The sequence below is a fragment of the Harpegnathos saltator genome, unplaced genomic scaffold (assembly GCF_003227715.2).
Source record: "Harpegnathos saltator strain DR-91 unplaced genomic scaffold, Hsal_v8.6 scaffold443, whole genome shotgun sequence".
In the NCBI taxonomy this organism is placed as follows: Eukaryota; Metazoa; Arthropoda; class Insecta; order Hymenoptera; family Formicidae; genus Harpegnathos; species Harpegnathos saltator.
In genome coordinates, this window is record NW_020230254.1 from 5,670 (window position 1) to 22,155 (window position 16,486).

Sequence of the window (16,486 nt, forward strand, 5' to 3'; positions counted from 1 at the left end):
GTGAGGGAGAGAGTGAGAGAAAGGGAGTGTGAGAGAGTGTGAGGAAGTGTGGGAGAGAGAGAAAGACAGAAAGAGAGAGGGGGGAGGGGGAGAGAGAGGGGGGAGGGAAGGAGGGAGAAAGAGAGAGGGGCAGGGAGGGAGAGGGAGAAGGAGTGTGTGAGAGAGAGAGGGAGAGTGAGGGAGAAAGGGTGAGAGAGAGAGAGAGAGAGAGAGAGAGAGAGAGAGAGAGAGAGAGAGAGAGAGAGAGAGAGAGAGAGAGAGAGAGAGAGAGAGGAGAGGGAGAGAGGGAGAGAGGGAGAGACTGAGGAAGACAGAGTGGGAAGGAGAGAGAGTGAAAGGGGGAGAGGTAGAACTTAAGATGAACTTGAATAGAAATGTCGAACGTCGAAATTTTCATTGGTTATACGGTTACGCGTTACTATCTAGAAAATATGTGTTATGGAATATCAAACTGTATGCGACTAATACATCATATGTTGGAGTCGGATATTATCGAACTTTTATTATACTCCAGGGATTATTTTTGATTTATAATATTTATTCTGAACTTTAATATGAATAAGCTAAAATGGTGCGCGTGTAGCGTGCGCTTGTAGTGTTCTAATAATGGTAAAAAGTAAATAAAATGTACTTTATGTTGATACAAAACGAACATCAACAACACTGCATGATCGCATATAAACGCATATTTTTTACCAGCATATATCATTACTCTTTTTGTGCATAAAAAACTAATATTTCATGTAAATCTGATATAATCCTTTCATTTCGTCCGCGCGTACATTTATAGACAAATCTTCTTCTTGTATATTCCTGTGAAAAGTCGTTTTTGAATTGTTTCATTCGCTCGTGGGGCATGTTTTCCAAATATTGTGTCACGAAAGATAGTATCATAGCTGTGTTGAAATAATTAATAATTATTATGAAGATATAGTTTAAGCAGGATCTATATAAAATATTGGTACTACAAACGATAATAAATTACTAGAGATGACATCTGTAACACGCCAACACATTTTTAAAGATACATACGTGAGAATTGGTGAATATCTTCAGCGAGTAATGTCCTTTCACGATGGCTGCAGTGAAGTACATTAAAGCCAATACTTTTGAGCAATGTTTTTAATTCTTTCTGTGGTTGAAGAGAGTTGTAAAACGACGGAATGAAATGATTTATATGCTATGCAAATATATAGGAAATGTTGAACAACTTATTATGATAAATATTTGCGGAGGAATATAAGCAATAAAAAAGAATATAGGTAAAATTTACCTTTATATATGACTTGTAGCGTACATCTTGCGACAATTTGTGTAGAATATCAAATACGTCGTGGGACGCGACTGTTAGTGCTAATACAGTTCCGCCAGTTCGAAGTAACTGATAGATATTCTCAATTGCTTGTCTATTAGATAAAAGAAGTATATTTAATCTTTGGAGCATAGGTTTATTGGAATATATTGGTACATGTTTTATCAGCAAATTATAAAAATAATTATAAATGATAAAAATTATCAAAATGATGACGGATAGATGTGGATAATTAAATTATATAATACTTTCTCGAATCAGTTTATCCATTTCAATTTATATCCGTATTTCGTTAAATATCTATCTTACCGAATATCTTGGCACCAATGCAAAACATGAAATGTGAATGCGTGATTGTACTGAGAAATATATTTTTTTGGCAGCTCTTTTGTTTCAATATCAAGTATGTCGAAATTGAGTCGTATCTCGTCACCGTATACTTTCTTGGCGTGTGTAATCATACTCTCCGAGATATCCGTACCTTCAAACAAATCGTATTTGAAAGATAAATCTCGTTAACATACATATATGATATTTTAGCAATATATTATTTTTATACCAGTTATTACCGCTTTTGCGTCGAGTGCGGGTAGGAGAATATCTTTTGTAATGTCACCGGGACCACAACCAATATCCATACACTTTCCCGACATACATTTTATTTCTTCTTCAAACTCGTCAATTAAGCGCCGTACGAAAGTACGTGATATGTTCATATTCCGGCTATATTCCGACGGATTTACCATGTTGGATTGAAAATACTAATTCGTATGTTATTTCGAAATATTATCTCTTTTCTCTACTTCTCCTTTATTCTTCACTTCTCAGTAATTTCGGATAATGTTTCGGGAAACAAACAGATGCCCCTGAAACATAAATCCTTGTTAAATTTATACAGCACGTCTCTAACATATTTATGGTCTGATAGAATAACCTGTACTCGCAATGAATATTACCGATATAGTGTGCAGGATATTGTCTTCAACAATCATTCAATGCATTTTCTCACTCGAGGCATAATATTAATAGGAAGAATGATGATTTAGATGAAATCTTGTAACAATTTAAACATTGTATTACATACAATTATTAAATATAAAGTTGTTAAACATTATCCATAAAAATTCACCTTTACGGAAGTATTACTTTACACTCTTTACAGAAACAATATGTAAATTTACTGTATGCAAGAAAATTATGGGTCATTTATCTACCAGGTATGTAAATATAAAACCGGAATTTTTGTATAGAAAATACATGTTTATTGTACGATAATGATAAAAAATATTTTATTCGAAGTATTGCCCATCGCTAGCTATACATTTTTCCCACCTGTCTGACAATTTATGGATGCCATGCCGAAGAAACCGTTGCTCTTCTGAGGCAAACCAGTCATCGAGCCATTTTCGTACATTTTCGAAAGTGAAGCGCTGCTCAGCAAGAGCGTGACCCATCGATGCAAATAAGTAGTAATCGGACGGAGCCAAGTCTGGTGAGTAAGCCGCTTGCGAAAATATTTCCCAACTAAACCCTCAATCGTTTCCTTGACCAGTTTTGCCGTGTGTGATGGTGCATTATCATGAAGCAAAATCACTTTGTGTTGCCTTTTCTGATATTCTGGTCGTTTTTCACGCAAAGCTTGATTCAAATCGATCATTTGTTGTCGGTAGCGTTCAACATTAACGGTTTCGCCATGTTTTAGCAGTTCATAATAGATCACACCCTTCTGATCCCACCAAACACAGAGCATTGTTTTCCGTCCATAGCGATTTGGCCTTGCAGTCGATGTCGATGGTTCGCCTGCAGTCACCCATGATTTTTTACGCTTAGGATTCTCAAAATATATCCACTTTTCATCGTCAGTCACAATTCGATGGAGAAATGACTTTCTTTTGTACCTGGCGAGCAGCATTTCGCAAGTGGTTTTTCGGTTTTCCTGCTGTCTTTCATTCAGTTCATGTGGAACCCATTTTCCCATCTTCTGGATGGGTTCTTTCCCATGGCTTTCAAACGTATGGAAACGGCTTCTCGTGTCTTATTTAATTGATCCGCGAGTTGTTGTTGCGTTTGAGCGTCATCCTCATCCAACAATGCTTGCAATTCGCTGTCTTCAAATTTTTTCGGTGGTCTTCCACGTTCTTCGTTTCTCACGTCAAAATCGCCACGTTTGAATTTTTTAAACCACTCAAAGCACTGTGATTTATCAAGAGCATGTTCACCGTAAGCTTCGACAAGCATTCGATGCGATTCTGCAGCAGTTTTCTTCAAATGGTAACAGAAAATCAATGCTGTCCGCAAATCGTAGCTTCCAGGCACAAAATTCGACATGTTCAACGCTATTACAAACTATGCTGTTGTATGAAACTTGTATTGTTGTGAGTTGAAAATCTTTGTCAGATGTCAACAAATGGAAATGGCGCGAATGACGCGGTTTGACGGTAACTACATTGACAACTAGGGCCATCTATGGGCAAATTCCGGTTTCATATTTACAGACCTGGTAATTGATTGTGATAATATGCAGATACGTTGCAAAGTGAAGAATAAATGATATGATTATATCTATATTTTTCCAAAAAATATTGTTTCTAGACCTAAGGTTTTATTTTTGGCAGAGAGGTCTGACGAACGAAGTTGTACCTCATTAATTGATTTAAACACGTACGTATTACAGTACAGTGCCCGCCAAAAGTTCCGGGCCACCTAAATAACTTCTGAATGGTTTAACCCTTTATATCCTGAATTTATTAACCATCAATTGTTTAATTGTATTTTTGCATCATTAGACAAGTTTTGATGCAGAATAACCTTAGGAAAGAGGAAAATACTTTTTACAGTGTTTTAGTGATTAATTATGCAGCTGGTACTTAGAAGTACCGACAGGAATATGTGCAATATGAAGGGAAATGAAAGTTCAAGCAAACACATTTTTATTTACATTACTCGAGATGATATTCCTGAAAACAATTATAGCACCAATAAACTGATAATAAACCACTAATTTCACTAATGTAATCAACACGGGCATCAACCCTACTGCAAAATGGCTTCCATATGTTGCATGGAAAAGAAAAAATATGCACAGCACAAAGAAAAACAATTTTGGCTTTAACTGCCTGCTGTCGGAACTACAATCTTCGTGTCCTTGTGAGTACTGTCAGGAAAACTGGTTATATGAAGATATAAGCGTTTGATTAAAGCGGTACTTTCGAGTACCGTCAGGATATAAAGGGTTAAGATATTGGATTGAAAGAACCCTGCAGAAAGTATATATAGAAACCCCGGTCTCGGTCAATTTGGCTGAAACTTTGCCAAATGTTAGTTCTTGATACGTAGATAAAAAATGTCCATGGGTACCCATGCTTTTACTGACGTTTACGCATTGTTTGATATTCGTAATACATTGCATTTTGTAATTTTCAAAGGTAATACTATTAATTATACTTACATTATTTAAACCAATCTTTTTAATTTGTAGTTCCCTTGTAGTGCTCTCTTGTAGTGCTCTATAGCTCAACTGACGTCCATATCTTCGTTAGTCACGTTTTATATTTCCTTATCAAATTAGTCAAACTAGTTTATTCAAGCATGCAAATCAAGCAAGTTCTTTATCAAGCAGAATGAAATGCATTCTGGTATTCGATTTTTCTGCATGCTTAATCACGCATATTTATTGTATATATTGTGTCAATATGTCTCATACTATCATAGAAATTTGATTAAATTATGATCCAACAAAATACTATATAATAGTATTAAAATAAATAGTATATGTGGATTTAAAAAAAACGCAAATGTTTTATTAATTTTGTTAAAAAAAAAATGCGAACAATATAATTAACCAAGTACATAATTAACACGTACATAATTTTGTTTATTACCAAAGTCTCACAAACGTTTCTGAACGATATGTGCTAGATAGTATGTTTTTACGAAGTATACTGTAATTTATTATATATTTATTAAATTATATTTATTAAACGGTGAAATATCTAGATAAGATATTGAGAAAAAACTTAACATCGACATCAAAAACTCGGCGTGCCCTGAACGTTGAAATGTATACACACACACACACTCACACACACATATATATAGATATATATGTGTATATATATATATATATATACATATATATATATATATATATACACATGTGTATATATATACAGGGTGCACGATTTATCTGAAGACATTGAAATATCTCGAGAACTATGCATTGGATAAAAAAAAGTGGTTAATAAAAGTTGTTAGTCTCGAAGGGGGACATCCAATGATACCAAACTCGACCTCCCACCCCACCCCGTGGGGGTGGGGGTTGGAGGCAACTTTGAAATCTTAAATGGAAACCCCCATTTTTTATTGCAGATACGGATTTTACGCCACAAAATACGTAAATTTTGTTCGAAACTTTTTTTTTGATTCGTGATAGATGGCGCTGTAATCGCAAAAAATTATATTTTCCGCAATTCTCCAGAAATGATCATTGGATTGAGAAATAAAAAATACCTGTTCAATATTTTTAAATCAACAAGTGCCAACAACTCGTGAAAACATGGTAGAACGCATAAGAAACGCTTGCGCTGAAACTCCCGCAGATATGCTTCTATTCTGTGTACAGTCATTTGAAAAAAGGATCAATAAATGTATTGAAGTTGAAGGTAAAAATTTCGAACACTTACTCTAATTAATTGAACAGTGAGAGGCAAGGGGACTCACATTAAAAAAGCACCCCGATCTGTGAGAGGCAAGGGGACTCACATTAAAAAAGCACCCGAAGGGAATATAAAACTGCTACATCCTCGTCGTTGTTCCTGTGTAACGCTAAAAATAGCTTCTCGGAAAAATTCAACGCTATCTATCACGAATGAAAAAAATTGTTTCAATAAAAATTTCAGGTACAATCTAATTCTGCAATGAAAAATGTGGGTCCCCATTTGAGATTTGAACGTTATCACCCATCCTACCCCGAGAGGATGGGGGAGGGGAATAACTTTTATTATGTTCTTTAAAAATATTGAACAGGTATTTTTTATTTCTCAATCCAATGATCATTTCTGGAGAATTGCGGAAAATATAATTTTTTGCGATTACAGCGCCATCTATCACGAATCAAAAAAAAAAGTTTCGGACAAAATTTACGTATTTTGTGGCGTAGAATCCGTATCTGCAATAAAAAATGGAGGTTTCCATTTAAGATTTCAAAGTTGCCCCCAACCCCCACCCCCAGGGGGTGGGATGGGAGGTCGAGTTTGGTATCATTGGATGTCCCCCTTCGAGACTAACAACTTTCATTAACCACTTTTTTTTATCCAATGCATAGTTCTCGAGATATTTCAATGTCTTCAGATAAATCGTGCACCCTGTATACATTGGTTAATTATATCGTATAATTATATTATATAACGAGTGGATGACTATGATGATTGGTGATGTGAGATGCAGATGCATACCATACATCCCAAGATTTAAAGTCATTGATATTCTTTTTAATATTTTTTAGTTTGGTACTTCTTTTCATATGTACTCGGCGTTTTTTTTTCTTTTGTAAAGACTTTTTGTTATGATTTCACTGCTTTTTGTGTAAATTATTGGGTGTACAAATTAGTTCGGTCCGTTTTCAAATGATGGCTCCGGCTGTTATGAATGGTTCATAGTGACTGCCGATTTTGGCGGTTTCAGAGAGGTTAGACATCTGCTAATAATATTCAGTTTATATCGCTTTGAGTTTCATACAAAAACCATGCTTTTTACCGTGTTTAAAATGTCGAATTTTGTGTTAACCAAGCTGCGTTTGCGGGAGGTTTTAATTTTCTGCTTTAATTGGAAGAAAAGTGCAGCTGAAGCCCATCGAATGCTTGTTGAAGTTTATGGTGACGCTGCTCCAACTGATAAATCATGTAGGGAATGATTTCGACGTTTCAAGGATGGAGATTTCAACGTCGAAGACAAGCCTCGCTCTGGACAGCCAAAAAAATTCGAGGACAAAGAATTAGAGGCATTATTCGAAGAAGATCAGAGTCAAACGCAAGAGGAGCTTGCAGAATTATTGGGAATGATTCAACAAGCCGTTTCCGTACGATTGAGAGACATGGGAATTATTCAAAAACAAGGAAATTGGGTGCCTTATGAACTGAAACCGAGAGACGTTGAAAGGCGTTCTTCATGACAACGCTCGGCCTCATGTCGCAAAAGTCGTAAAAAAATATTTGGAAACGCTCAAATGGGATGTTTTACCACACCCGCCGTATTCTCCGGACATTGCTCCTTCTGATTACTGGTTGTTCCGAAGGATGCAGCACGATTTGGCAGGTCACCGGTTCACTTCTTTCGCAGATATCGAAAATTGGCTCCAAACTTGGATCGCCTCAAAAGACGAGTCATTTTCTCGAGATGGAATTCGAAAATTGCCTGAGAAATAGGAGAAAATAGTAGCCAGCGATGAAAAATACTCTAATTGATCTGTTCATTCATTTTGTTTTGAAATAAATACATCTTTTAACACAAAAAACGGACCGAACTAATTTGTACTCCCAATATTTATGTACAAATCTTATTATATTACTCTTTTTCAGCAAAGAAAATGTATGCATTTTTGGAATTTCGAGTTTCCAACTATATTTTTTTATTTTGGAATTATTAATTAAAATCCATTCTGTGCACTTGAAACGTATAACGTTTGTATAGTGTCCATCAGTTATGCTTTCACCATTGTGGAAAATTGCACTAATGATTTTATACATATCCGTGCCTAAATTATATTTATCTATATAATCTATTTATCTATATAATTATATTATCTAAAATGAAAATAATCGGTTCCGCGAAAGAAAACTTGACTGAAAGAAATGCGATTTGATTCTAGATTAATCAGTCCTTGAAGGAACTTTCTTCCGCATATAATGAGCAATAAAGAATAGAATGACGCTTACATAAGTAATGCGTAAGCGTCTAAAGCGAACGCAGAAATGATAAAATGTGTATTTTATTTCAACCTGTATGTTACAAACACAACTGATAACAAACCCAAAATACTTATGTCCGTGCATATACGTATAATTTGAAGTTGATATCGCGTAGCAATGCAAACCCGGTTTGATGGATAAACTCGCTTTGCTTCTGTGCGTACATAAGCGTGAGATCTGAAATCTGAAATTCTTAGCGAGAAAAAAAGGACCTTTTTGCAGGTGAGATTTTGAGATCTCCGTATTTCCTACACCAATCTTGATCGGACTTGTTGCAAATTACGTGCGAGATAGACATTATATAAGAAAAATGTCATCAGATTTTTTATTATAATTTCCATGCTTGAGATATTTGACTCGGAAGACCAATCGATCCTGAAATTCCGGAAAAGCTACCACGGTCGCTTCTGTCTCATATGTATTCTGTCTCGGCGTCGCGCCGCGATTGCAGCGCTTGGTAGGATATCTTTGATTTTACGTAATACATAATATATGAACAAATGTTTTATTCAATTGCTTCATGTTGCAATATTTAATATTCATATATCAGTGATATGCTTATATCTTTTAGACATTTGTTTTTAAAGTTATTCTTACTCCTATCATTATAATTTTGCATATGTTAACAATCCTTTGAGCAAAATTTAATGAGCATTGAGAACTATACGTTTACCAATACATAATAATATAATGGATACCAAAATTACATTATTGGCGAATGTAGAAATCGAATGTAGGAATCGTATTATATACGCCATGCTACGTTGTCAGATTGCTGCTTATCCTAGGTTTTGCTAGAGATGTGCAAATCAAGAATTTTTACGTCGAATCGAATCGAATCGAATTTCGTTTTTTAAATTCGAATTCGAATCGAATCGAATCTATGAAATTTCATTCGAATTCAAATCGAATCGAATGAAATGAATCGAATCATTAAAAAATTTAACATGATCATTAAACATGCAAATAATGGTGGAAGATTTTAATATGAAAGGGAATATTGATACTGTAATATTATCTTAAAGTAAAATATATATTAAAATATTTAAAGTAATTTATAATTAAGTTATTAATTATAAGTTAATTACAAGTTAAGGATTCAAACATACAGGCCAAGATGGATTGTTTTATAAATGATGCGCGCAAACGTTAATATATTTGATTCGTATTCAAATCGATTCGAAATTTTTGAATTATTCGGATTCGAATCATAGGGATTCAAATTCGAATAGTTCGTACATCTCTAGGTTTCTTTAATCCTAAATTTTGCTTATCCTAGGTTTTATTAACATTTCGCAAAAGAATATGAATTTTGGATATTATTATGAATTGTTTATTTGCTGTAGGAAAATGGTACTGGTTGCAAATATACAATCGATGTACATATTATGTTAATGCCAACATACTCATTTATTGCAACTACATCTACCTATTATAATCATAATTCTTCAGTACGTTATTTCTAAATAAGATAAACGTATAAACTTGAATGGTGTCTTCGTATTCTCAAAGTATTACTAAATCCACAACTTTAAACTTAACTAAAGTAGCTTGTGGAGTAGCGCGGTAATTATCCTCTTCAAAAAAGTGCGTGTCAATCGAAAGTCGAAATCTCTCGAATCTCTCGAAATGTTGAAGCCTCTTTTCCGCGATGCTGATTGGTTGTCTCGACGACGTCGCGTTGCGGCCAGCTTCGTGCCGCTTGCGGCTGTCATCGCAATGAATGACCGCCGAGTGACAGTTTGTACGAAAGTAATAATAACGCGGTTATATCAGGTTAACAATTTTATAAATTGTTTATAAACTGTGAAGTGTATTTGTCGTGATAATTCTGAAGAGAAAAGCTTCGGAGGAAACAAGGATAATATCAGATAAGTAACAATATCGTTGAATACACATAAAAAATATGTAAAGAAGAATTTATATGCTTTGTGTCGTTTTTACTTTTTACAGTTAAAACATAACAGAGAAAAGAAGAAGAGAAGAGGGAAAGAAAGAGAAAAAGAACAGAATGCGAGAAGAATAAAATAGGATCAGGCACAAGAAAAAATGTCAATGAGTGACTACAGCATAGTGCTTCATAGTGCTTTATTTTTAAAATTATTTTTAATTAATTTTTTAATCAGTTTCATTATTTTTGTGTGAAAGAGAGATTGTGTGAGAAAGAGTGTGTAAGAAAGAGAAAGTGTGTGTGTGTGTGTGAGAGAGAGAGGGGAAGAGGGGGAGGGAAGAGGAGAGAGAGAGGGGGGTGTGAGGGAGAGAGTGAGAGAGAGTGTGTGAGAGAGAAAGAGATAGTGTGCGAGAGAGAGTGTGAAAGGGGAAGGGAGGGAAGGAATGGGAGGGTGAGAGATAGAGGGAGAGAGGGGGGAAGAAAAAGAGAGAGAGAAAGTGTGGATGAGAGAGAGTGTAGGAGAGATGTGTATGTGAGAGAGAGGAGAGTGTGAGGGAGAGAGTGAGAGAAAGGGAGTGTGAGAGAGTGTGAGGAAGTGTGGGAGAGAGAGAAAGACAGAAAGAGAGAGGGGGGAGGGGGAGAGAGAGGGGGGAGGGAAGGAGGGAGAAAGAGAGAGGGGCAGGGAGGGAGAGGGAGAAGGAGTGTGTGAGAGAGAGAGGGAGAGTGAGGGAGAAAGGGTGAGAGAGAGAGAGAGAGAGAGAGAGAGAGAGAGAGAGAGAGAGAGAGAGAGAGAGAGAGAGAGAGAGAGAGAGAGAGGGAGAGAGGGAGAGAGGGAGAGACTGAGGAAGACAGAGTGGGAAGGAGAGAGAGTGAAAGGGGGAGAGGTAGAACTTAAGATGAACTTGAATAGAAATGTCGAACGTCGAAATTTTCATTGGTTATACGGTTACGCGTTACTATCTAGAAAATATGTGTTATGGAATATCAAACTGTATGCGACTAATACATCATATGTTGGAGTCGGATATTATCGAACTTTTATTATACTCCAGGGATTATTTTTGATTTATAATATTTATTCTGAACTTTAATATGAATAAGCTAAAATGGTGCGCGTGTAGCGTGCGCTTGTAGTGTTCTAATAATGGTAAAAAGTAAATAAAATGTACTTTATGTTGATACAAAACGAACATCAACAACACTGCATGATCGCATATAAACGCATATTTTTTACCAGCATATATCATTACTCTTTTTGTGCATAAAAAACTAATATTTCATGTAAATCTGATATAATCCTTTCATTTCGTCCGCGCGTACATTTATAGACAAATCTTCTTCTTGTATATTCCTGTGAAAAGTCGTTTTTGAATTGTTTCATTCGCTCGTGGGGCATGTTTTCCAAATATTGTGTCACGAAAGATAGTATCATAGCTGTGTTGAAATAATTAATAATTATTATGAAGATATAGTTTAAGCAGGATCTATATAAAATATTGGTACTACAAACGATAATAAATTACTAGAGATGACATCTGTAACACGCCAACACATTTTTAAAGATACATACGTGAGAATTGGTGAATATCTTCAGCGAGTAATGTCCTTTCACGATGGCTGCAGTGAAGTACATTAAAGCCAATACTTTTGAGCAATGTTTTTAATTCTTTCTGTGGTTGAAGAGAGTTGTAAAACGACGGAATGAAATGATTTATATGCTATGCAAATATATAGGAAATGTTGAACAACTTATTATGATAAATATTTGCGGAGGAATATAAGCAATAAAAAAGAATATAGGTAAAATTTACCTTTATATATGACTTGTAGCGTACATCTTGCGACAATTTGTGTAGAATATCAAATACGTCGTGGGACGCGACTGTTAGTGCTAATACAGTTCCGCCAGTTCGAAGTAACTGATAGATATTCTCAATTGCTTGTCTATTAGATAAAAGAAGTATATTTAATCTTTGGAGCATAGGTTTATTGGAATATATTGGTACATGTTTTATCAGCAAATTATAAAAATAATTATAAATGATAAAAATTATCAAAATGATGACGGATAGATGTGGATAATTAAATTATATAATACTTTCTCGAATCAGTTTATCCATTTCAATTTATATCCGTATTTCGTTAAATATCTATCTTACCGAATATCTTGGCACCAATGCAAAACATGAAATGTGAATGCGTGATTGTACTGAGAAATATATTTTTTTGGCAGCTCTTTTGTTTCAATATCAAGTATGTCGAAATTGAGTCGTATCTCGTCACCGTATACTTTCTTGGCGTGTGTAATCATACTCTCCGAGATATCCGTACCTTCAAACAAATCGTATTTGAAAGATAAATCTCGTTAACATACATATATGATATTTTAGCAATATATTATTTTTATACCAGTTATTACCGCTTTTGCGTCGAGTGCGGGTAGGAGAATATCTTTTGTAATGTCACCGGGACCACAACCAATATCCATACACTTTCCCGACATACATTTTATTTCTTCTTCAAACTCGTCAATTAAGCGCCGTACGAAAGTACGTGATATGTTCATATTCCGGCTATATTCCGACGGATTTACCATGTTGGATTGAAAATACTAATTCGTATGTTATTTCGAAATATTATCTCTTTTCTCTACTTCTCCTTTATTCTTCACTTCTCAGTAATTTCGGATAATGTTTCGGGAAACAAACAGATGCCTCTGAAACAAAAAATTCTCGTTGAATTTATGCAGCGCGTATCATGACATATATACTGACATATATATACAATCGGGTAAAGTAGTCTGTATATACAATGAATATTGTATACTGACGCCATCTGCAAAACATTGATTACCAAGAATTACTCGATGTTTACTCTCGCTTAAGATATAATATTAATCGAAAAAATAATGGGTTAGATGAGATTTTGCAACACCTTGTCATAACAAAATGCAAAGTTGTTAAACGTTATGCATGAAAATTTATTTTTGCAGAAATACTACTTTACAGAAACAATATATAAATTTACTGTATGCAACAAATTGTCGGTCGCTTTTCCAATTATTTGTGATAACATGTAGATAATTTGCAAAGTAGTGAAGAACATAAGACACGCTTAAATATCTATATTTTCCCAAAAAATATTTTGCTAAAACGCGATGTTTAACTTTCCGCAGAGAGGTCAGACGATGTTATACTTAACTAATTGATTCAGATAGGTACCGTTCTAAAATATATTGTGCACACGTGAATTCTTAAGAAGATTTGAAGGTGGCAGCTGCCAGTTGAAACACAAATTAACGCTTATTCTGTACAATAACGTCTCTTCTATACGCCAACTAACCGAATAAGATCGTAGAATGAAATATACTAAGTTACGGGCGAGCGCGCCAGTGGCCACAAGTAAGCGTGCCGTTGGACAATGATATAAGTCGCAGGTCGTCACCCCGCAGAACAGATGATTCCTCGTAGCAGAGTTGATCTGTATATTAGCAAACAATGATGAGAAACATCGAAATGATATTCAACAAAATCGCGATCTGTCCGTTACACGTACGAGAGTGATTTTTCCAGAGATGAGCAGTTTCTAGAAATCTGATTTATAGAGGATACACAACTTGGATATACATTGTATAAATTTTTAAAAGGGCATTCTTCTTTGACGATGTTCATTCGTGATGTAGCAATCATATGTGTATGTATGTGTGTATGTGGGGTGTGTGTGTGTGTGTGTGGTGTGTGTGTGTGTGTGGTGTGTGTGTGTGTGTGTGTGTGGGTGGTGTGTGTGTGGGTGTGTGGGTGTGTGGGTGTGTGCGCGCGCGTGCGTGCGTGTGTATGTGTGTAGCACACCTTATTAAAATTCTCTAATAAAATGTTAATTTTCTGCAATTCCACAGTTGCTTGTAAATGTCCGACTGAAAACAATGCTTTCACTGGTGTTTACGTATTGTTTGGCATTCGTAATTGATTGCATTTTGTAATTTTCAGAGTTAAAACTATCAACTATACTTAACACATTACTCAATAAATTTGTAGGATGACATATAAATGGCGCTACTATTGACAAATCCATATTAATTTTTACAGGAAGATACTAAAACCTTTTCCAAATGAATGAGAGCGCTCGTCAAAGAAACTCTCTCGATCTCATCGGAGCCGTTGTACAAAAGAGTTACCAATTTTTAATGTTAAATAACTCAAAATTATGATGTAAGCAAATAAATATAAAATGTTTCAGGACGAAAATTGTTCGATTTTACTCTAATTTGGTGTGATATTTTTTTTATTTTTTTCATAATAGAATAAATAATGTTTAGATTCCTCATAATTATACTAAAATTTTGTTAATGTATTTCATCTTGATCGGTGGAAATAGAATCTCAGAGAAAGTGGAGCCATCTAGTAAACACAAAATGGCCTCATCAGTCCTCTCTTATGTCACTCTTTTGACTACTGGACGTATGAACGATCATTACCGTGAGTTTCTATCTCTCATTCAGTTGGGATTCACACACAGATGTCATAAGCACACTCTTGGATTTTCGTTAATGAACTTTTGACGCGGTAGTATAAACGCATGTAGAATGTCATTTGGCCTAACATAATAAATGATGATAATAAGTTCCGGTTCTCTCTGCTTCACTCTAGCCGACAGGTAATTTGCAGGCGTCTACAAGTTTGGCTCCTGCGGCAGCTGTGCCACACATAGGGCCGCAAGTTACGACACTATTTCACGAAACCGGTGTGACTGAGCAGACAGAGACTTCCGCGGCGAACATTTGCGCCGACGAGACGGCAGTTCGAGTCCCGCCGACGACTGGTTCGTTTTTTTTTCGTATGTAAAGACATTAATTAAATATTTTTATATTTTTTCTATGTATAATTCCTTTTTTTGTTTCTACGTTATTAATAAGGCTAATTAGGAGAGTCAGGTTTTTCAATAATTGAACACAACTTTTTATTAATTTAACTATCTAAAATTTGTTTTGTCCGTATCAAAACACATACACACATACACCACATAAGACACACAAATATAAGGACACAACAGAATGGATTACGTATTATAAAATGTGGTCATGCTGTCGCAACTCTGCGGATGGAATGCCGTTATTAAAGCATGTAAAACATAATAGGTTTTCTGCACCAACTGCACGTAATGAGCATCGCCATATTTTTCATTCCACAAATACACTTTTGACTATGTATAGTTCTGGAAAACATATTTGATTGGACGTTGTACCTGAAATAAACCTCGGCGGCTGTCAAAACAAGACGCTGGACGGGATTGTATCAGGACATCTGCAAATATGAATTAAATCCTCATAATTGATATTGTATACAAGGCCAAATAACACAATACGTACAAATATATCTTTTCCATTGCTCACACATGCAATATACCAGGTTATGTCGGTAATTACTTTCTGGTTTTTGTAAACAAATGTCACTAGCCATAAGTATGCAATGTTTATGATTTGATATATATGTCATTTTATTCTACTGACATTAAACTCAAAACTATACAAGTTACGTTCCGCCAACGCATTAAACAGACGTTATAGTTAATAATAATTTTTTGAAAATGTCGAGTTTGTGCGTGAAAACGTGCGATTGTCGGCACGCCGAGTTACTTTTCTGTTTAATCAAAAGAAAAAAGCCGCTGAAAGTCGTTTGCTGTGGTAGAGACTTACCGGTGCATGCTCCAACCATAGAAAACATGTGAAACGTCGTGTTTCGACAATTGAAATGTGGTGATTTCAACGTTCAAGACAAAAAAACGTCCTGGTAGGCCGAGAACGTTTGAAGATGCGGAATTGCAGAAGTTATGATGAAGACCCAACACAAACTCCAAAACAATTGGCAGGAAAGTAAGTTGAAATGTGAGTCACGTAGAGCAATTTTGTGAACCGATTACAAGCGATGGAAAGATCCAAAAGATGGGAAGATGTGGTGTCATGCACATTTGAATTTGAGAATGACTAGTGCAATTGGAAAATCGAAAAATCGTCAGTGAAATGCTTGCTTCAACAGGGTAATGCAGAAGGAAAGTCCATTTCCTGCGGATATGAATTACGGTACACGGTAATAACCAAATGGATATTATGTCCGTGACACATATTCCCAAGCTTCTCCCGACACCAACCACATCCTACATTCACCCGCGAAGGCCCCACACCTGCCAAAGGCCCCAACTTGCCTTTGTCTCCTCAATCATCCATATGTCTCCCTTGGCTTGCTTCTCGGCTGACCAGCGTTGATGTCGTATTTATTCAATACTGTTGAAATATATCTCAACTATCAACAACAGTTAATACTG

The 16,486-nt window shown here is 35.6% G+C and overlaps 2 protein-coding genes across 4 annotated transcripts; both read right to left on the reverse strand.

Annotated features, from left to right (window-relative positions):
• Positions 1-284: 284 nt before the first annotated feature.
• Positions 285-4,825, reverse strand: LOC105182982 (juvenile hormone acid O-methyltransferase). Of its 2 annotated transcripts, none has more exons than XM_025301709.1 (7): positions 4,761-4,825; positions 2,269-2,365; positions 1,872-2,178; positions 1,622-1,793; positions 1,274-1,406; positions 1,033-1,132; positions 285-896 (listed from the first exon to the last, which is right to left on the reverse strand). In XM_025301709.1, the coding sequence occupies exons 3-7, from the start codon at positions 2,056-2,058 to the stop codon at positions 709-711; spliced, it is 780 nt and encodes a 259-aa protein (XP_025157494.1). In that variant the 5' UTR covers positions 2,059-2,178; positions 2,269-2,365; positions 4,761-4,825; the 3' UTR covers positions 285-708. The 2 variants fall into 2 exon arrangements, with proteins under 2 accessions (XP_025157494.1, XP_011139119.3); XM_011140817.3 differs by having other exon boundaries at positions 1,033-1,180.
• A 6,165-nt stretch (positions 4,826-10,990) lies between these two features.
• LOC112589239 (juvenile hormone acid O-methyltransferase-like) lies at positions 10,991-12,878 on the reverse strand. Of its 2 annotated transcripts, none has more exons than XM_025301708.1 (5): positions 12,578-12,878; positions 12,328-12,499; positions 11,980-12,112; positions 11,739-11,838; positions 10,991-11,602 (listed from the first exon to the last, which is right to left on the reverse strand). In XM_025301708.1, the coding sequence occupies exons 1-5, from the start codon at positions 12,762-12,764 to the stop codon at positions 11,415-11,417; spliced, it is 780 nt and encodes a 259-aa protein (XP_025157493.1). In that variant the 5' UTR covers positions 12,765-12,878; the 3' UTR covers positions 10,991-11,414. The 2 variants fall into 2 exon arrangements, with proteins under 2 accessions (XP_025157493.1, XP_025157492.1); XM_025301707.1 differs by having other exon boundaries at positions 11,739-11,886.
• Between the last annotated feature and the right edge of the window lie 3,608 nt (positions 12,879-16,486).

Coding starts and splice junctions, on each gene's coding strand:
- LOC112589239 (XM_025301707.1), bottom strand. CDS start 12,764: ATGGTAAATCCGTCGGAATATAGCCGGAATATGAACATATCACGTACT. Junction 12,500..12,577: donor CGCAAAAGCGGTAATAACTG/GTATAAAAATAA, acceptor ATTTGTTTGAAG/GTACGGATATCTCGGAGAGT. Junction 11,887..11,979: donor GCTACAAGTCATATATAAAG/GTAAATTTTACC, acceptor ATATTTGCATAG/CATATAAATCATTTCATTCC.
- LOC105182982 (XM_011140817.3), bottom strand. CDS start 2,058: ATGGTAAATCCGTCGGAATATAGCCGGAATATGAACATATCACGTACT. Junction 1,407..1,621: donor CATTGGTGCCAAGATATTCG/GTAAGATAGATA, acceptor TTTATCTAATAG/ACAAGCAATTGAGAATATCT. Junction 897..1,032: donor AGATATTCACCAATTCTCAC/GTATGTATCTTT, acceptor ATTTCAACACAG/CTATGATACTATCTTTCGTG.